This window comes from Balaenoptera acutorostrata, chromosome 11 (assembly GCF_949987535.1).
Source record: "Balaenoptera acutorostrata chromosome 11, mBalAcu1.1, whole genome shotgun sequence".
Classification (NCBI taxonomy): domain Eukaryota; kingdom Metazoa; phylum Chordata; class Mammalia; order Artiodactyla; family Balaenopteridae; genus Balaenoptera; species Balaenoptera acutorostrata.
The window spans coordinates 670,667-691,962 of NC_080074.1; the positions used below are offsets into that span (position 1 = coordinate 670,667).

A 21,296-nucleotide genomic window follows, 5' to 3' on the forward strand; every position below is an offset into this window, starting at 1 on the left:
GCTGCTCGTGGTTCTCCCGCTCCCAGCTTCCTGGGGTGAACACAGCCCACACGAGGTCTGAACCCACCAAAGGTTCACCCTGAGTTTGTTCAGAAAACAACTCGGGGGCTTCCCTGGCGGCGCAGTGGTTGAGAATCCGCCTGCCAATGCAGGGGACACGGGTTCGAGCCCTGGTCTGGGAAGATCCCACATGCCGCGGAGCAACTGGGCCCGTGAGCCACAACTACTGAGCCTGCGCGTCTGGAGCCTGTGCTCCGCAACAAGAGAGGCCGCGACAGTGAGAGGCCCGCGCACCACGATGAAGAGTGGCCCCGCTTGCTGCAACTAGAGAAAGCCCTCGCGCAGAAACGAAGACTCAACACAGGCAAAAATAAATTAATTAATTTAAAAAAAAAAAAAAAAAAAAAAGAAAACAACTCGGGTGTGGTGAAGAATCAGTACTTCACATGAGACACTTTTCCTACCTCTGCGAGTAGCGGCTGAAAGGTTAGGATGTCGATTTTCTGCCGCACGCATTCTTTAAGCCTGTCTGGTATCGGGTACTGCGGGAGAAAACTTGGAAGCTGTCGTCTCAGGTTCCTTAAAAGGAGATTCGCAAGTTAGAAACAGCCCTTCAGCACCAGGCACTTCACCCTAGACGTTTCCACTTAAACATCCTTTCCTATTTCAGAAAGACAGAGGTTCAATCACCAAAAACAACTGGTACGTGAACTGCTGGCCTCAGGCAGTGGTTTGCAAAGTGCTATTTAGCTTTGGGGCCCCTCTCCCGGGAGCTGCTTTGCCTCTAGCAGAAGAACATGCCAAACTCCCAAAAGCCCCTGGGACCAGTGAGCTTGAAAACACTGTTTCTAAACTTCCAATAAGCTCAACTCTTACGCTTTAGTTTTTTCCTTCCAGTTTCACGGACATATAATCGATGGCAACACTGTAGACATTTAAGGTGTGCAGCATAATGATCTGACTTACATGCATCATGAAATAATGACCACGGTAAGTGTAGTGACCACCCATCTTCTCATACAAAGTTAAAGAAATAGAAAAAAATATCTCCTTGTGACGGGAACTCCCAGGATCACTCTCCTGACATCTTTCACATATAACACACTGCCATGTTCATTACACGTGTCATGCTGTACATTACATCCCTAGTACTGATTCATCTTATAGCTGGAGGTTTGTACCTTCTGACTCCCTTCATCCAATTCCCCCTCCCCCAAACCTCACCTCCGATGACCACAAATCTCATCTCTTTTTCTATAAGTTTGTTTTTGAATCGACCTACAACACTGTTATTTCCTGTTACACAACACAGTAATTTGATATTTCTGTACATTTCAAAATGATCATCACAATAAGTATAGTTATTATATGTTACCACACAAATATATTACATTGCTATTGACTATATTCCCCACAATGTGCATAGCTATCTATCCCTCCACCTATCCATCATCATCTATCCATCCATCCATTCATCCATCTATGGTTATTTAAGTTGCTGGTCTCTTAAGTTCAAATGCATTTTTCTTTAAAATTAATTAATTAATTAATTAATTTTTGTCTGTGTTGGGTCTTCGTTTCTGTGCGTGGGCTTTCTCTAGTTGCGGCAAGCGGGGGCCACTCTTCATCGCAGTGTGCGGGCCTTTCACTGTCGCAGCCTCTCTTACTGCGGGGCACAGGCTCCAGACGCGCAGGCTCAGTAGTGGTGGCTCACGGGCTTAGCTGCTCTGCGGCATGTGGGATCTTCCCAGACCAGGGCTCGAACCCGTGTCCCCTGCATTGGCAGGCAGATTCTCAACCACTGCGCCACCAGGGAAGCCCTCCCAAATGCATTTTTAACAACCCTGCATTTTCACTCTCCTCCATCATGATTATTGTTTTTTTAAAATTATTTTTAATTTTGGCTGTGTTGGGTCTTTGTTGCTACACGTGGGCTTTCTCCAGTTGCGGAGAGCAGGGGCTACTCTTTGTTGTGGTGCACGGGCTTCTCATTACGGTGGCTTCTCTTGTTGTGGAGCACGGGCTCTAGGGGTGCGGGCTTCAGTAGTTGTGGCTCACAGGCTCTAGGGCACAGGCTCAGTAGTTGTGGCGCATGGGCTTAGTTGCTCCGCGGCATGTGGGATCTTCCTGTAGCAGGGATCGAACCCGTGTCCCCTGCATTGGCAGGCAGATTCTTAACCACTGCGCCACCAGGGAAGTCCCATGATTATTGCTTTTGACATCATATTTTACATCTTTTTGTTCTGTGTATTCCTTAACTGCTAATTGCAGATATATATGATTTTACTACTTTTGTCTTTCAACCTTATTACTAGCCTTATACAAGGCTGGCTTTACTACCTTTACTGTATATTTCCCTTTTCCTATAAGCTTTTTCTTTCATAATTTTCATGTATGTAGTTGTGGTCTTTTCTTTTTTGCTAAAAGAAGTCCCTTTATCATTTCTGGTAAAGATGGTTTGGTGATTCTGAACTTTTTTAGCTTTTGCTTGTCTGTAAAGCTTTTAATTGCTCCATCAAATCTGAATGAGAGCCTTGCTGGGTAGAATATTCTTGGGTGTAGGTTTTTCCCTTTCATCACTTTAAATATATCATGCTACTCCCTTCTGCCCTGCAGAGTTTCTGCTGAAAAGTCAGCGATTGTCTTATAGGAGCTCCCTTGTACCTAACGTGCTGCTTTTCCCTTGCTGCCTTTAATATTCTCTATCTTTAATTTTTGCCTTTTTAATTACGGTGGGTCTTGGCATGGTCTTCTTTGGGTTGATCCTGTTTGGGAATCTATGTGTCCTGGACCTGGATGTCTGTTTCCTTTCCCAGGTTAGGGAAGTTTTCAGCTGTTATGTCTTCATGTATGTTCTCTGCCCCTTTCCCTCTCTCTTCTCCTCTGGGACCCATTTGATGGTGTCCCAGTGCTCTCTCTTTTTCTAAAATATACATTATTTGCATTTTCTTTTTTTTTTTTAATAAATTTATTTTTTATTTATTTATTTTTGGCTGTGTTGGGTCTTTGTTGTGGTGCACGGGCTTCTCATTGCGGTGGCTGCTCTTGTTGTGGAGCATGGGCTCCAGGCACGCAGGCTTCAGTAGTTGTGGCTTGCGGGCTCTAGAGCGCAGGCTCAGTAGTTGTGGCGCATGGGCTTAGCTGCTCCGTGGCGTGTGGGATCTTCCTGGACCAGGGATCGAACCGATGTCCCCTGCATTGGCAGGCGGATTCTTAACCACTGCGCCACCAGGGAAGTCCCGAGTGTTCGTTTTAGGGATGCTCCTGTACAGTGACAACGTATTAATATTCAACGGGGAAAAACTTACCAGAGGATTAAATACTTGTGCTGCTGCTCTATCTCACTCCTCTAGTTAAGCCAAACTGTAACGGGAAAGCCGCTTGGTGCACCACTAAACGACAGCCAGAGGTTCTTAAAAGCTCCTGTAACTGGAGTAAAGCCATGTGAACCTGCCGCCCGCAGGCCACGTGACTTCTTGCTCCTGTGTTCAGGTTCCATCCCTAGAGCCACTCAACTACTGTTTACATGCCCAATGACTGTTATTACTTACTGATTGCTGTTGACTGCTCACTGCCAGAAATGGCACGTGTGGGGCGGGGGGGGACTAGCACTTTACAAATGAAACTAAGGCTCAGAGAGGTTGAGAAACTGGCCTGAGATGGCACAGCTTCCTGGTGGCAGTGCTGGGGTTCAAACAATGGTCTAACCCCAAAGGTCAATAGGCACACAATACTTTAACAGATTTCCCTTCAGCCCACGAATCAGTGGAAGCCCGAAGTACCTTATCTTCAATTGTTCCCAGGTCAGATGTGATCTGAGATTCAGGACTTCCCACCACAGAAAAGCAGCACGTGCCATCCCAGTGAGTTCTGGGCAGCAGCTGAGGGGGCGTGTCCACACGACTAAGTCGTGGAATGTCTTCCAGCCTATAGGTCATGATTTTTTGGCACCGAACTTAAAAAAGCAAAATCTGCTTTTCAGAGCTTTTGGGATTTAAAACTGCAGACGAGAAAGCGTGGACACGCAGCACTTTCTCCAGACGACACCCCAGATACAGTCAGGTCGTCCCCAAGCCCCCAGCCACGCGCCACTAGCAGATTACATGCTTTTTTCTTAATTTCAATTTTCAAAGGTGTCACATCTTCAAATGGGCTTCAAACAGCCAAGCAACCCTGCTGCCCTTGACAAGCGATACTCGGGTGCTGTGAATGGCCCTCGAAAGCCATGCCAACCACGTCTCACTGACCCCTCACTGCTCGGTGCCCTGGGTGCCCATGTGGGACACGGGCTTTCTTGGGAGGTGGGCGGCCTGGGCTGATGGGAACACGAAAGGTGGCAGGAGCTGAGGGCAAGGGTCAAATCACATCCTGCGTTGTGAGCCACCTTGAGACTAGCTGGGGTGCTGCAGCCCCCCCAGCACTCGCCGTCCTCACAGTGTGTCCCAGGACAATGGAGGGCGCTGGGCCGCAGCTGCACCCCTTTATCCAGGACGTCCACCTCCCTCCGACAACAGGAGCTACGTGCATCCCTCACACAGTGAGCCCAAGATCTGGGCTTGCATTGTCGTCTGCTCATGGTGGTACCTTTTCTGCATGGTCACGACAACTGTAGTTTTGGGGGAAGCTAACACTTGAGAACTTTTAGACTTCTTCCATGAAAAGGGTTCTCGGACAGCTATCAGTGATTCCTCCTCACTTATGACGTTCACTTCAAGGAATCGCCCGATTATGAAATTGGAGAAGCAAAGCAGAAGGAGCTCCTTGCAGCGGCCAGAATTCCTGGAGAAACAAGACACAATTTAGTGTGAGTCGTAAGTAATAGAGGCAGGTTCAACACAATCTCCCTTCGTTCACACAGGGAAAGTCACAGAGCTGGCAAACCAGTCACCCTTAGTTTTTTTATTATTTGTTTAAAATTAATTTATTTCTTTATTTTTGGCGGCGTTGGGTTTTCGTTGCTGTGCACAGGGTTTCTCTAGTTGTGGCGAGAGGGGGCTACCCTTTGTTGCGGTGCATGGGTTTCTCATTGCGGTGGCTTCTCTTGTTGCAGAGCATGGGCTCTAGGCACGCGGGTTTCAGTAGTTGTGGCACGTGGGCTCAGTAGTTGTGGCTCGCGGGCTCTAGAGCACAGGCTCAGTAGTTGTGGTGCACGGGCTTAGTTGCTCCGCGGCATATGGGATCTTCCCGGACCAGGGCTCAAACCCGTGTCCCCTGCACTGGCAGGCGGATTCTTAACCACTGCGCCACCAGGGAAGCCCACCCTTAGCTTTTAATAATTCTATTAGAGGGAAAAAATGGACATTCTAAAATAAGCAATGTTAACGTTTTCCCAAGCTAAAATCACACACTTGAAATGGTATTGTCTGTAATTCTCACGCTTAAGAAAGGAAAGAATATTTCAAGTATTCCCAAGTTTAAATCAGAGCAGTGCAACATGACCAAAGAGACACCAGCTCCCACTCTGCCTTCTGCCCACTTTCGGCTGCTGCTCGAGTCCGGCCCCACTGTCACACGTCACGGAGGGCACCGCGGGGGCTGCATCACCAACCACTGACGCGAGGACTGCCCTTGGCTCAAAGCGTCACCCGCGGCCTGAAGCAAGGCGCTGATTTAATCAGAGCCACCCTCTGACAAATCTAAAATCAGCAAGTGTAGATGAGATGAGGGAGGGAAGAAGGGCTGCACCAAAGCGCCCAGCTGACAGGGGACCAGCAGGCAGAGCCAGGGGTTCTGGACATGGGGAAGGAGTCAGGAGAGGGAAGGGCCCACGAGGGCTCGGGAGCCCGTGTCTGGCCGGGCTGCCCGGGTGGAGGGAGAAGGGCAGGAAGGTCTCAGGGCCGAGCTGAGGGCAGGCCTGGGGAGGAGCAGCAGGGGCCTCGGGGCCCCGGCTTCCCAAGGCTGTGGGGGCTTGGCCGTGCCCATCAGCGTGGGTACCCTCACTCAAGCCACTTTCTCCACTAGCGCTTTTCCTCGTGATTTCGTCCCATCAAAATAGTTACCAATACTTTTTACAACATCCAACCTAGAAGTACCATAAGCGAAACCGAACAAGACAAACGCGCAGATGCCCGCAAAGTCAACTGCCTCCATCCCCTCCAGCCACGTACTTTGCATCACAGGTAACCACGATCAGGGTTTTTCCACCTGGAGGGATGAGCCCACCGGGTTCGGGCTTCTGTGACACATTCTTCTCCTTTTCTCCTTTACAGGCATAGTCATCTGGGAGATGAAATTTAAATCCAAAATTAGACCAAAGGTGAACTGTTCTGACAGTGGTGGTGCTGGTGGAAGGGACTATCACACATAGACGAGTGGCTGATGCCCCCGACAGGTGAGCGACAGGCAAGGGGGCGGCAGGCATCCTCTCCCCCCAATTTAGAATCATTGCAGGAAGCGGCTCGTGTAAAGCACGCCGGGCATTTCTCCAGCTGTTTTAGCCCCGAGTATCAGAGAAGGGTCCAGACCAAAGAGCCCACAGGGTAAACACTGCCACTCGCCTGCCCAGACCCTGGAGCAGCTGCACCAGCTCCCGGACCCGACTGGGCTCGCGCAGCTGATCCAACGGTAACAGCTGAAACGTCTACCTGGACAGGCTTCTCTGTTGTTCACCAGACTGCTCTCCAATGTCTGATAGGTTTTGTTTTTCCTGCAGCTGTCTAATGAGTTAATATTTTCATCCGCAAGATTCTTCTCCTTCTCAGGAACGGAAACAGGAGACACTTCGGGGCACGTCTGGATCTCATCCAGCATCTGAAACCTGAACTGTTTAGCTTTATCCCAGCCACCCAACTTGCAGCTGACTAAGTTTTGAGGAATGTCTCCTTTATTCCTGGAAAAGGAAAATTAGCCATGAACAGAGACAGGATTTCTAAAGCTAAAATACTGTTACCATAAAACAGAATTCAATCTAACTAGTGAATGGCAATTGTAAATACTTTTATGAGTATAAGTAAAAAGGCTATTTCATGGTGGAAAATCTAGAAAGATATACATAAAGGAAAAAATAAGCAAGCAAAATGAAATTGGTTCTACAGAAATTCTTAAATCACAGTCTGTACTTTTGTTTGAGTGGCAAACTTACTCTATCCAGATCACCACATTTTTGCTTTCTCCTTCTTTCAGCGTTCCAAAATTTGTCATCCTTGTGACTTCAATGTCACCTTTGTTTTTCAGTAAAAGGGCTCCACAGGCCTCGTCAGCAGTCTCCTCGACCGCAGAGGTGCCCCTGGATAAAGCCACAGGACAGTGTTGGGGTCAGTGTGGGTGGGCGGGGCATCCTGAGGCCCTGCCTGCCTTCCCTGCCCCTCCAGGCCGCACCAACCACAGGGCGAGGGGATAAGGAGCCAACCCCAAAGAGGCGACCAAGTAAGGACGACACTTAGAACTTCTGAGCAAGACAGCAGATCACCCTGAAGAAGAAACAACAAGCCCTGCTGAATCCAGAGGAGAGGAGGGCCCTGGTGGGAGCTCTGGGGATCTGAGAACATGGGCGGCCTTCACCAGCTGCGCACCCCCCAGAGGCCCGGGACTCCTCAGCCCCCGCACCTCCCAGCCCTGGTCACAGAGGGAAGGGTGTTCAGTGCTCCTCCCCAGACCCTTCCTGGCTGCCGCGAGGGGCTTTGCTCGTCAGGGACCCACTACTAAGCTTTCATTTGGAAGAAGAGTGTGGCTTCAAAATATTTGAAACTAATTAAATGAGAATTTTTATCTTCAGAAAATGAGCAGATTCCACCCTCCCGTGAGAAGGGCCCATTCGTCCCCCTTTGTCCTCCTGACGCTGCCGTGAAGCCCGGGCGCTGTGCCCACCGCTCCCCCTCAGCTCCCGCCTCCCCTCCCTGACCCTCCCGCAGTGCCACCCGGAAACAGGCTCCTTCACGCCTGGACCCTGTCCACACCCCCACCCAGAGGCACCCTCCACCACAGCAGCCACGCCCTCAACTCCCTGCCGGCCACACGCTCCCCGCCTGCCTCGCCTCACCCACACGGCCAGGGCCGCCCCGAGATCGTGCAGCCGTGCCGCAGCCCCAGCCTACGGTGGCCGCGGGAGCGGGCATCTGTGCTTGCAGATGGCCAGCCGTGGCGGCTTATGGACAGGCGGAGGAGCACCAACCAAGACAGGAGTCAGAAGCCACCTGCGGGCTCTGGGCGGAACCCACCCACAGCCTGGAGGGGGCACGCGGGACGCCGCTGCAGGCCTGGCCCGGAGGAGCGCAGGGCCTTGCTTTGCACACGACACTGTGCTGTCCTTCAGACCCCTGAGCGGGCAGCCGGACGGTGCGTCTGCGTGCAGGGCGGCGTCCTCCACTTGGGGCTAAGGCCGCGGAGCCGGGACCAGGACGGGAGGAAACCACGGTCACGACGCAGCACAGGGACCGCAGCACGCGGGGCACCTGCTGGGCGGACAGGACGCGGGGCCTGACTGCTCACCAGGCCAGCGCCCCCTCCACCGCTCACCCCAGCCCCGCACTGACGGGGGGATGAGGAGGGGCTGCACGGGAGCTGGGGCTGGCTCACGGCCAGTGTCTGAAAATGAAGGTGTGACGACTTCCCCGGCCCCGTGAAGACGGCCGCTCGAGGCAGACGCGTGGAGCTCGGGGGAAAGCGCCCGATGGGTCACCCTTCGGGGGACCAGCTCCCCTCACTGCAGCCAGGCCACCCGGGGAGGCTCACCCGAAGCTCACCGCCCACGGCCAGGGAGCCCCCCGCTCCTGCCCCCACCCGCTCCATTCGGCAGACGCGGGTCCTCTGGAAACACACTGAGTCACAGAGCAGGTTAAGGGAAGAGCTGCGAAGAATCAGACAGACAGGGCAACAGGGACCCAGACTCCCTTCCGACGAACACACTGGCCCTGCGGGCGAGATGGCAGCTGTTTCTCTCATGGTCAGTTTGCACCAGTCCTGGCCGCCCTCCCACGATCCGCCCCTGCCCACGGCCATCAGGAGCCCAGTTAACTGTGCTGTAAAGACAACAATCACGAAGTCCGCGTTTCAACAACATGGTGCTTCCTTAAAGTGGCACAAGGTTCCGAGTGACGATACCTAATGTGGGCAGGGCCGCTGGCTTCTGCTCCAGGTGGCCGACGGCCAGCAGGGTCACAGAGCCGGCAGGGAGCCGAGGCCCCGGTTCGGCCTCCAAGACCCCGGCACCGATGCCTGGCAAACAAGCGCCTGCTTGGCCTCACGTCCGCACACCCCTGGGCCCATCAGACGGACTGAAGCCAGAACTCCCGGGTCTCCTGGGCCTTCCTGGTGGAGGGGGCGAGGGTATGCATCTCCCGCACTTCACTGTTCCGAGGACGGGCAGAGTCATTCTCCAAAAGGAGAGCAGGTCCCGTGGGGAAGGAGGACGTGTCCACCCGACAGTCCGGACACGGCAAGGCCCACCTCACCATGTTCCCCTTCTGCCCACACCCCGCCCCCAGCACACCCCTCCCAGCTGTGCCGGGCAGCTCAGTCTCCTGAGGTGGGGCTCCCCTGCCCGCCTGCCCTGTGGCTCATGAGACGCTCCTCCCTGCACGCGATCTGCCCCACTGAGGAGATCGGACAATAAACAGGACGACTTCAGAAACCAGGTACCGAGCTCCCTGAGACGAGCACTACGGAGAAAGAGCAGCAGAGACGGGGCGGGCGCCCGGGAAGGCCTGTCGTGTTGCATAAGCACGCGTGTCGGAGGGAGGAAGTCACGGGCGCACAGAAGGAAGAACCGGATATAGGAAATCCAGTAATTTTAAGAACCGACCAGGACTTCCCTGGTGGTCCAGTGAGTAAGACTCCACGCTCCCAATGCAGGGGGCCCAGGTTCGATCCCTGGTTCGGGAACTAGACACAGCATGCATGACGCAACTGGCATAGCCAAAATAAAAAAAAGAACTGACCACGTCCAACGTGTTCTACAAAATGCCAACATGTGAAAGAACACAACACACAAAACCCACGAAAATATGAAGATCATCAACGTAAGATTAAGGATCAAGAGGCAACTTTTCACTCAGCCTTCAGTCAACTGTGAAGACCCCTAACCCCCAGGAGAGCTCTCCTTCCAGCCCCGCCAGCTCAGGACCTGGACAGTCTGTTACCTGCCTTGGTAAGCTGTCTCTCAGATGCACCCCAGGCCCCCGTCCCCCGAGCCGCCGCCTCCTCACCGCCTCTGCACTGGGGTCACGCACAGGGCCCTCCACATGTAGCACGACTGGCTGCTCTCCACCACCACCGCGCTGACCACATCGTGCCTCTGCGGCACGTAGCCTTCCGGGAGCTTCAGGGAGTCCAGGGTGAAAAAGATGTAGTCGTTGATCACCCCGTTCCTCCCACAGAGGCTGGACACGCATACCTGCAAGCACAGCACCAGGGGCTGGCAGTGTGCACGGGGCCGCCGCAGCCAGCGGGGCTCAGGCCTGGTCTCGGAGGAGGAGCAATGCCCCCAGCGGTACCAGCCAGGCAGGGAGCGGGGCCCAGCACACACCTCCAGCTCCACCTCCACCCGCAACCTCAATTCCCTCCTCTGTTCCAGTGCCCACTCCCCAGACCACACCCGCGGCTACGCGCAAGGCCAGGGGCCACACCCCACTCCACGCGGCCCCACCATCAGACGCTTTAACACTCCTCGTCCCTCTGTGACCTAGAATTTAACTATGTGCGTGTGCAGGCCGGCCGCCGGTGATCTCAGGAAGACATCAGGGTATTCTCTGCCCGAGACGGACCCTCATTCATCTTGACCGCCCATCGCACCCAGGACCCCGGGCCGCTCGAGGCTCAGCACCTACCCGGTCCACGCGCTTGTACCTCAGCGGCTTCACCGAGACGGCCTCACTGCTCCACGTGCCCGGCCGGATCCGGTACTCGGCCTCCACCCAGTCCCCCTTGCAGGGCTTGAAACCTCCAAGGCAGGGAAACCGGGCATGTTACTCAGTGATGTAACTTCAAAGTGTACAATTCACTCTGTAGTTATGTTTCTGTTCTGAGACACACATGACTGGTTGAGAAAGGGGCTCTCTGTTCCCGTTAGGAACCAGCGTATCCACCTGGATTCTCTTCCAGATTTACCCACGCCAACGGAGCAGAGGCTGTTACAGGCCAACCTGTCTTCCTGCCTACAAGGCACGGGCAGGGGACCTGGTCTGCACAGTCTCAGGACCCCATCTGATTTCAGATACTCCCCAAAGTTCTTACAAAGAAAAAAGTAATGAAGTGTCATCAACAACTGCAACAAAGTGGGCAGAATGGCAGCCCTCTACCCACAGCCCTGGCTCCAGGAGGTGTGGGTACGTGTGGCACTCCTCTGCCAGCTCCTTGCAGACACTGTGAGTACCCTCCCCCTCAGGGACACCCAGGGTGCACGGTGACACAGGGACATGTGCTCAGACCTGAGGCCTGGGCGGCTACGGGCATCCCAGCTCAGGAGAGGGAGCCCCTCGGTGCGCCAGGGAGCTGGCGGGGCGGCCGGTAAAGCGGGGAAGCGGCAGGGGCAGTGACATGAGGTGGCAGCCGAGCCATCCTGACGTGAAGCGGGGAGAGAGTGGTCTGGACAGGTTGGGCGCGGCACGCGGTGTAGCTGCAACCGGTGATAACCTTTTGGTTGTTTTGTGATAAACGTTTTTGCAGCAGTTAAGCTCAAAAAACAACAGTGCCTAATGAAATACGGAGTTTGTTTCTCAAGAAAGCTGGTGACGAGCACACAGCAGCCCAACCATCTGCGGACACTGCTACCCAGCAGCGGGGCCGTGCTACACCACGTGCGGCGGCACAAGACCACTGGAGACAAAGCTCCTGAAGCACCAGCTTCCAGGTCGGTGGGTGTTTTAGGCAGACTGACAGATGCACGAAGGCAACCCAGCTACAGAGCACCCACAGCAAAGCCAGTGCTCAAACAAACAGACCAGAAGGGAAGGGGCAAGGCTGGCTGGTCCGTACAGGGCAGGCCTGGGGCAGAGCAGGGGGGCATCTGGGGTAAAGAGCTCCAGCCTCAGGGTGGGGTGGGGTGGGGTGGGATGTCAGAGGCCTGGGATGAGATCCAGATAAGGGGAACCAGATGTTGGGCAGAGGCTTTAAGGGCAACACTCGGAGGACCTGGCAGATGAAAACCAGTCCCTGGTCCATCTCCAATCTCGTTATGAACATTTAAAAAAAACCTCACAAAACCTAATTTGAAACATGAACCAGAGACGCATTCCGCGTACCTTCACACACACTCTCCAGGGAGAAGTACGTGGTCTGGTTGATGTAGCCAGCGCCGTCCATCAGCGAGGTCACGCAGCCGATCAGCACGCGGGGGCTGGAGTCGGAGAGCCCTCTGCCGTGGCTCTTGCTGTTGTCTTCCCATTCATCTGAGATGGCTTCCACCTGCAAGACAGGCAAACTGCTACTTAAGACATACCGAGGACTCCAAGGAAAGCAAACTTCTGGCCGAGACCCCCTTATGAACACTGGGGCAAAAATCCTCAATGAAATACTGGCAAACTGAATGCAGCTGCATAAGAAATGCGTTGCACACCACGATGGAGGGGGGTTTACCCCAGAATGCAAACGTGGTTCAACAAATGAAAATCAGTCAGTACCATCCAGCACACTGGTAGAACAAAGGAAAAAATATATGATCATCTCAGCTGATACAGAAAAAGCATCTGACATAACTCAACACCTTTACACGATAAATACACTCAATCCAATAGGAAGAGACTGGAACTTCCTCAATAGGATAAAGGCCACGTATGAAAAACCCACAGCTCACATGACACTCAGTGGTGAGAGACTGAAAGCTTTCCCCCGAGGATAAGGAACAAGGCAAGGATGCCTGTTTTCACCACTTCTGTTCAACATAATACTGGAAGTCCCAGCCAGAGCAATTAGGCAAGAAGAAGAAATTTTAATATCCAAATTGGAAAGGAAGAAGTAAATTATCTATTTATAGATGACATGATCTTATACACAAAAAATGCTAAAAAATCTACGAAACACCTCTTAGAGCTAATAAATGAATTCAGCAAACTTCCAGCATATGAAATCAATATACAAAAATTAGTTGTATTTCTATACACTTAAAATGGACAACTCAAAAAAGGAAACTGAGAAAACAATTCCATTTATGATAGCATCAAAAAGAATAAAACACTTAGGAATAAATTTAACCAAGGAGGTGGAAGACCTGTACACTGAAAACTACAAAATGTGGCTGCAAGAAGCCAGAGAAGACACAAATAAATGGAAACACATCTCACGTTCACGGATTAACATTAAGACATCAATACTACCCAAAGCGATCTATGGATTCAATGCAATCTCTATCAAAATCCCAATGATGGCTTTTGCACAAATAGAAAAACCAATCCCAGAATTCATATGGAATCTTGAGTAACCCTGAATAGCCAAAACAATCTTGAAAAGGAAGAGCAAAGTTGGAGGACTCACAACACTTTTTGATTTCAAAACTTACTACAAGGGCTTCCCTGGTGGCGCAGTGGTTAAGAATCCACCTGCCAATGCAGGAGACGTGGGTTCAAGCCCTGGTCTGGGAAGATCCCACATGCCGCAGAGCAACTAAGCCCATTTGCCACAGTGACTGAGCCTGCACGCCACAACTACTGAGCCCACGTGCCACAACTACTGAAGCCCACACGCCTAGAGCCCGTGCTCCACAAGGAGAAGCCACCACAATGAGAAGCACATGCACCACAATGAAGAGTAGCCCCCGCCCGCCGCAACCAGAGAAAAGTCCACGTGCAGCAACAAAGACTGAATACAGCCAAAAAAAAAAAATAAGTAAAAAAACCCCCCAAAAAAACCCCAAAAAACTTACTACAAAGCTACAGTAATTAAAAGGGTGTAAAGACAGACAAAATACCAATGAAATAAAGAGCCCAGAAATAAACCCTCAAATATATGGTCAAATGACTTTCAACAAAGGTGCCAAGACCCTTCAACAGGGAAAAGGTTTTCCCTGTTGTGCAGTCTTCTCAAAAAACGGTGGTGGGAGAACTGGCTCTCAGCGTGCAAAAGAATGAAGTCAAACCCTCATACAATACCATATTCAAAAATTAATTCAAAAATGGTCAAAGACTTAAATTTAAGAACTAAAACTATAAAACCCTTAGAAGAAAGCACAGGAGAAAATCTTCATGATTTGGATTAGTTAATGATTTTTTAAGTGTGACATCAAAGGCATAGGCTATTAAAAAAGGATAAATTGTACTCCATCAAAATTTAAAACTTTGGTACATCAAAGGATATTATTGATATTAAGAAAAAGTTAAAAAATTCACAGGATGGGAGGAAGTATTTGTAAACCACATATCTGATAAGGGATTAATATCCAGAATATATAAAAAAAACTTCTACAACTCAACAAGAAAATAAACAACCTGATTAAAATATAAGCAAAGGAACTGAAAACACATTTCTCCAAAGAAGATATATAAATGACCAATAAGCACATGAAAAGATGCTCAACATCACTAATTATTAGGGAAATATAAATCAAAACCACAATAAAACACCCCTTCACATCCACTAGAGTGTCTACTATCAAAAAAATGGAAAATAATTCATGTTGGTGGAGATGTGGAGAAACTGGAACCCCTGTGCTGCTGATGGGAATGTAAAATGGTGCAGCCACTGGGGAAATTTTGGCGGTTCCTCAAAAAGTTAAATATAGGATTACCATATGACCATGCAATTCTACTCCAAGGTATAGACCCAAAAGAATTGAAAACTGGGACTCAGAAAGGTACTTTTCGCAGCAGCATTATCCACAACAGCCAGAAAGTAGAAACAACGCAAGTGCCCATAAACAGGTGAGTGGAGAAACAAAATGTAATCTATACATAACAGTGGAATATTATTTAGCCATAATAAGGAATGAAGTTCTGATACATGTTACACGGATATGCCTTGAAAATATTATGCTAAGTCTAATAAGGCAGACACAAAAGGACTAATATTATATGATTCCACTTACATGAGGTACCCAGGATAGTCAAATTTATAGAGACAGAAAGTAGAATAGTGGATTATTATTTAACGGGTATACAGTTTATATTTGGGATGATAAAAAGTTATGAAAGTAGACAGTGGGCATGAGTGCACAGCAACATGAATGTACTTAGTGCCACTGAATAGCATTAAAACATTTTAAATTAAAATTAATTTTATGTTATGCATATTTTACCACAGTAAAAAAACCTGAATAAAAAATGAGCAAACAAATCCAGAGGGTACAGCAAATGAGCCAACTCCACAACTCTCACAATGGAAGTCAGCTACTACTGTTTAATGTTGGTGAATCAAGTGATTCAAGCATCTTGCAGAAGAGCTGAAAACAACAAGGACAGCACTTCGCCTGAGTGGCCCAAGCGCAGCTGGAGAGCAAGGAGGAAGCGCCTGCTCCTCGCTGGGGGCACGTTCCCGGCCAGAGCAGCCCTGCAGGCCCTTCAGCCACCAGAGACGTTCTACGTGCGCGCCGTCCAATTTGGTGCCACCAGCTACGTTCAGTGCTTGGAATGCGGCTCATGAAACTGAGGAATTAATTCCAAATTTTATTTAATTTTAATAGATTTAAATTTAAATAGCCACACATGGCTGGTAGATGGCATTTACTAAAATGTAATAGTAACAAAGTATGTCTTGACCATTTTAAAAAGTAGTGGAGCTCAGTAAGTTGGCCAGACACCAAATTACATAACAAAAAAACAACAGATTTCCTAGAGGGAAAGAAAAAGATTAATTTGAAAATGCAAAGAAAAATTATATTGATAATGGAACAAAAACATTACAATTCTCAAAAATAAACTTCACAAGGAATCTGCAGAACTGAAGTGAACAAAAAGAACGCAAAGGAAGGCTTAAATAAGTGGACGGACATAATCCGTAGCTGGAGAAGACCTGCTATGATCCACATGTCACTTGACCTAAATGGATCCACACACTCAGTGCTGGTCCAGGTGAGTCTGAGCCGAGGAGGAGAAAGAGCAGGATGATGCTAACGTTTATCCACAGCGAGGGGAGAGCCCAGAGAGGTCCATCCACCAAGAAGAGGAAGAGAGAAGCCAGCCTGCCACCCAAGGACCCAACCATGCCACGTGGGCCACGTGCAGGCAGCAGAACTGACAGGGACCCAACAGGGTCCAGACAGGGTCCCAGGCAGGTGGGATTCTGGTGTGTGAGAAGGGGACCGTCCCACTCAGTAGGAAAGAGTGGACCACTCAGCAGATGACCGGTGCGCTACCGGGGAAGGAACGTCTGGCTCCTTCTTTCAGTCTGTACATCCACTAAGTTCCAGGTAAATTAAACATTTAAATGTCCATAAACAATTTTCACAGGAAAACCTGAGTGCATGTCTAATGAAAAGTGGGAAAAGCCTCTCTAAGGATTCGTACAGAGCCCGAGAGCCACATGGAAAAGACAGACACATTAACTACATAAAATGAGACTTTGTAAAACAAAGTCAAAAGATGATCTGGGGGGGGGAAATATTTGCAACACTTTTATATAATAATTTTGCTTAAAAAAGTCTAATTTCCATAACGTAGAAAGTTCAATTTTAAAAAGTTGAACCCAACAAAAAAATGATAAAAGGACACTAAAATAACTCATAGAAAAAATTTGAAAATTTAATCTACTTTAAGGCTTAAGTGCAAACTAAAATTATAAGATCCCTTTTCAAAGTGATTGGTGCAGATTTCCAAGATCAATCATGTCCACATCCTTTTGCCAACATGGATAACAAGTGTCTCATCCTGCTCCTGAGTATAATTAGTGCAGTGTTACTGAAGGATAATTTGATGATACCATTAAAATGTTAAATGTGCATACTCTCTGACAATTATACTTCCAGGAAATCAGAGTACAAAAACACGATTTTTTTAAAGAAACAGTTGCTGAATAGTAGAGTTCATTAATTATCTTTGCTAACTGGATAACAAAGGATCCAAATAGTTATTTTTAACAATACTTTTTTTAAAAGACTAGAAGAGTGGATACAGAAGTGGTAACAGTGTTTCTCTCCATGGCATACAACTACAGGTTGTCTCTGAGAGGTAACTGAACACGAGAACAGCAGCGTAAAGCCCAAGGTGAAGAGAGGCTTCCTCATGAACTCAGGCCTTACCCGGATTGCTTTCAGTCCATTCGACACCTTATTTTCTTCCACAACCGCAATAACTTCCTGTCCAACATGCAGAAGCACTTTGCTTGTCAAAGCCTCATTGGAGAAGTAGATCAAATCATCAATCATGCCATAATCGCTGCAGTACCTTGTCACGACACCCTGGACAGTTTTCAACTCTGTGTCACCTAAGACGGGTAAACAGAGAGGTTATGTTGACCACAAATCAAGTGCACACTACAGTTAAGCCCCCCAAAGCATCCGCGGGGCTAGGAGCCCTGTGGGCTGAGAACCTCCCTGGACACTGGGGTGCTCAGAAGGCAGGGTTTTGGAGGCAGACTGCCCAGCTTCCTCCCAGGGGCACAGGCAGTGGGCTCGGTGGGGCGAGGCTGCCTGCGTCTGACGCCCAGCTCTTCCCCAGCCATTCGTGGAACCCTGGGCTAGGTCTTCAAGCACCCCGTGCCTGTCCTCACTTGTACAACGGGGACAGTTGCAGTCTCTGTCCGAGAGAGCTGTGTGAGGGTTATTACGTGACAGAAACGTGCACTGCGTGGGCCTCTGAGTGGCTGGCACGGGTTGGGGGCACCGTAAATTGCCGTCAGCGTTACAGCAGCATCAGGGGAGTGGCTACCGTGCATCCTCATTACCGCTGTTATCAACACCACCGGCAGCAGTGTCACGAGGTTCTGTGTTATTTCACCAAACCAGGCGCTGGAAGACATTCTGCGCCTGGGGGCAAGTCTGGCGTAGAGCAGGGCCTGCCCTCATCCACTCAGAGACCCTGGCCAGAACCCGTGCTCCGAGTCTGCTCCTTCTCAGACACAGAAGACACCCAAGTGCGCACGGCCCGCCACGGAAGCCCGCAGAAGCCTGGCTGGAACTCTGACTGTTGTTGAAGGGCCACATTTTACAGGCAAAATCCACGCGGACGGATGAAGCGACTTACTCCAGGTGGCAAAGTTAGCTAAAGAGGCATGAACAACTCTGGGTAGAGATGGCTTTTAGCGTGCTGCCTTAACAAGTAACTCCACGGCTAATGTTCTGGCTTCTCTTGCGGAGAATTTCGTCTTTTTTTTTTTTTTTTTTTAATAAATTTATTTATTTATTTATTTTTGCTGTGTTGGGTCTTCGTTTCTGTGCGAGGGCTTTCTCCAGTTGCGGCGAGCGGGGGCCACTCTTCATCGCGGTGCGTGGGCCTCTCACTGTCGCGGCCTCTCTTGTTGCGGAGCACAGGCTCCAGACGCGCAGGCTCAGTAGTTGTGGCTCACGGGCCTACCTGCTCCGCGGCACGTGGGATCTTCCCAGACCAGGGCTCGAACCCGTGTCCCCTGCATTAGCAGGCAGATTCATAACCACTGCGCCACCAGGGAAGCCCGAGAATTTCGTCTTTTTAGAGGTTAGAGAAGGCAACTAGAGAATCACTACCCGGCGTTCAAGTCTCAGATAGAAAGAGGGATTGGGAGGAAATGCCAAAAGCCTTGGGGAAAAGCAACTGTGTAATTCTGGGTGCAGGGAGGGACGATGTGGCAGAAACAGAAGTACGGTTTGTACTTCAGGAAGATGGGTTCGAAAACAATTTCAAGAAAACAGGAGGAGGATGCCACGAGACTCTAAAACGACAGTTGAAGACAGCTGGATTACACTTTTCAGAGCTGTCGAAGCACACAACTGCAAGGGACACTGACACAGAGAGAATGGGAAGCCGTGCAGGGACGACGTGTCAAGGCGCTCCCGGCGCATGAAAACACAAAGCGGAAACAAGGAAGCACAGACCCCAAAAGCCGTAAAATGCTATTATGTAGTGAGAAGGCCTGTTTAAGTTACACTGCAAAGAAGAGATCATCACGGGACAGACACGCGTCAGCTTCGAGTTAGAAAACAAGCAAAAGCTCTTAAATCCCGATCTCGTCACACTAACGCCCTGGGACCCGGCTCGGACCACGCTCCCCGCCCCCCCAGGCGCAGGAACCAGGCTTTGAGAGCCTCAGCGGCTCTCACTAGGTCACCAGCCCCCCCCCCCCACCCCCGCGCCCGTCCACAGTCCACGGTCCACCGTCCAGCTGGGCGGCCTCGCGGGGCCGCGCGTACCGGCCCTTCCCGCGAGGCACCTTCTGCGAGCTCGGGACCCGGCGGCCCGGCCTCCTCCTCGGGTTCTTCCGCCCTCCTCCAGAAGAAGGCCACCAGCTTGCCCGCGAGGCGCAGCATGGCCCGGCCGCTCCTCTCCGCTCCCGCCGCCACGCCCTCCACCGCCCTAGGCGCCCGCACGCGGCGCACCGCTCCCGCCGCCCTCAGCCAATGGGGTCACCACGCCCGAGCCTGCGCCTGCGCGCCCTCGAGCTTGGCCAATAGGGTTGTGGCGCCCGCGCCTGCGCCCACGCCCGGTTGAGCTCGGCCAATGGGGCTGTCGCGCGCGCCAAGCCTGTTAGCTGCGGGTGGTTGGCGGTTGCTGACCGTTAGTGCGCAGTGTGGGAGTGACGTCATGCCTGGCGCTTAAGGCGTGCGCTGGTGGGCAGGGCTTCGCGCAGACGGGCGGGGCTTCGCGTAGGTGGGCCTCCCTCCCTCCCTCTGGGGAGGGGGGAAGGCTGAGTGTTCACTGCTCTGTACTGTTAGGTGTAGCTTTGGCAGATATTCTTTATCAAGTTGAGGAAGTTCCCTCTGTTCCTATTTTTCTGAGAGTTCTTATCGCGCTTGGGTGTGGAATTTTCTCAAATGCTTTTTTCTGTATCTATTGAAGTGATCATGTTGTTTTTCTGTTTTAGGGTGTTAATGAGACTGAATCATACTGATTGATTTTTCAAATGTTAAGCCACCCCTGCTTTTCTGGGAAAACTCAACTTGGTCATTGCTTATTATCCTTTTTGTGTATCGATTCAACTTGGTAATGTGTGGTCAAGGGTGGCATCTTTGCTCCTGAGTGATGAAGAAATTTTCACATATTGAGGTGTGGGGAAGTCCTTCTGGCTTATACCTGATTTGGCTTGAACTCTATGCTAACTAGAACAGCCTGCCTTGTGGACTATCAGACATACATTGTACATCTGCTTTAACAGATTCAATAAATTCAATAGTTAAAGGGCTATTTAAATTACCAGTATTGAGCAATATTGCATAAACTTTGGTAATTTCATCTTTTATGGGATTTGTCCATTTCATCCAAGGTGTCAAATTATTAGCATGAATTGTTCACAGTATTTCCTTACCATCCTTTTTATGTCTGTGTGATCCATTGTGATGAACCATCTTTCATGCCTGATATTGGTAATTTATGTCCACCCTCTTGTTTGTCTTCATCAGTCTAGCTACAGGTTTATCAGTTTTATTTGTCTTTTCAGAAAACACCTCTTTGTTTCATTGATTTTTCTCTATTCGTTATTTCCTGTTTTTGTCTTCTTCATCCTCCCCCACCCCTGCCCCCCTCTACTGCCTCTCTCCTCCTCCTCCACCTCCTTCTTCTTCTTCTACTTTGATCTGTGCTTTTCTAACTTTTTAAGGTGGAAAATTAGATAATGAATTTTGGAACTTTCTTCATTTTTGATATAAGTGTTTAAAAGTATACATTTCTGTAAGCTCCGACTCAGCCGCATTGTACAAAATTTGACGTGTTGTATTTTCATTTTCCTTCAGTTTCTAATTTCCTTTGTGACTTCTTCTTTGACCCATGGGGTTATTTTAGCGGTATATTGTTTAGTTTCTAAATATTTGAAGATTTTCCAGATATTTTTCTGTTAATAATTTCTAATTTAATTTTGTCATGGTCAGACAATAAAACTTGGATGAATTAATTTAAAAAAAATGTATCGAGGCTTTCCTCCTTGTCTCTTCACAAATGTTCCATGTGCTGTTGGGAACCATGGGTATCCCGGTATTGTTGGCTGGGGTCCAATTTAGCTTTGATGGGCATGTTTTTGTTTTACTGGGTCGGATCCCTCAGTCTGATCGACAGCCTGGGCCTGGCCTCTCCATAGATGCACAGTGTAATTACAACCCCTTCCTGAGAGGTGGGGAGATACTCGTTCCTTAAATGATATGAAGCACTGCTAAGTCCCTGTCTTGGGCTCATTGCTGGGAATACACAAGGAAGTGGGAAAGGCCCTGGGGATTTATTGGATAAGTGGGGAGAGACGTCCCAGAACAAGAGCGTGCAACAGGGGGGCTGGGAGCTGGGCCGGGCTTCCTGCAGGGTGCCAGAGCCAGGGTGACA

The 21,296-nt window shown here is 50.1% G+C and overlaps 1 protein-coding gene across 1 annotated transcript in view; it reads right to left on the reverse strand.

Annotated features, from left to right (window-relative positions):
• MOV10L1 (Mov10 like RISC complex RNA helicase 1) overlaps window positions 1–19,300 on the reverse strand; it is a 44,444-nt gene extending 25,144 nt beyond the window's left edge. The window contains exons 1-10 of the mRNA XM_028168246.2: window positions 19,204–19,300; window positions 17,099–17,283; window positions 12,177–12,339; window positions 10,764–10,876; window positions 10,143–10,330; window positions 7,082–7,225; window positions 6,585–6,829; window positions 6,108–6,219; window positions 4,585–4,779; window positions 465–579 (exon numbers count right to left, since the gene is read on the reverse strand). Coding sequence (XP_028024047.1) covers window positions 465–579; window positions 4,585–4,779; window positions 6,108–6,219; window positions 6,585–6,829; window positions 7,082–7,225; window positions 10,143–10,330; window positions 10,764–10,876; window positions 12,177–12,339; window positions 17,099–17,283; window positions 19,204–19,300 — 1,557 coding nt within the window. The remainder of the gene's footprint in view (window positions 1–464; window positions 580–4,584; window positions 4,780–6,107; window positions 6,220–6,584; window positions 6,830–7,081; window positions 7,226–10,142; window positions 10,331–10,763; window positions 10,877–12,176; window positions 12,340–17,098; window positions 17,284–19,203) is intronic.
• Between the last annotated feature and the right edge of the window lie 1,996 nt (window positions 19,301–21,296).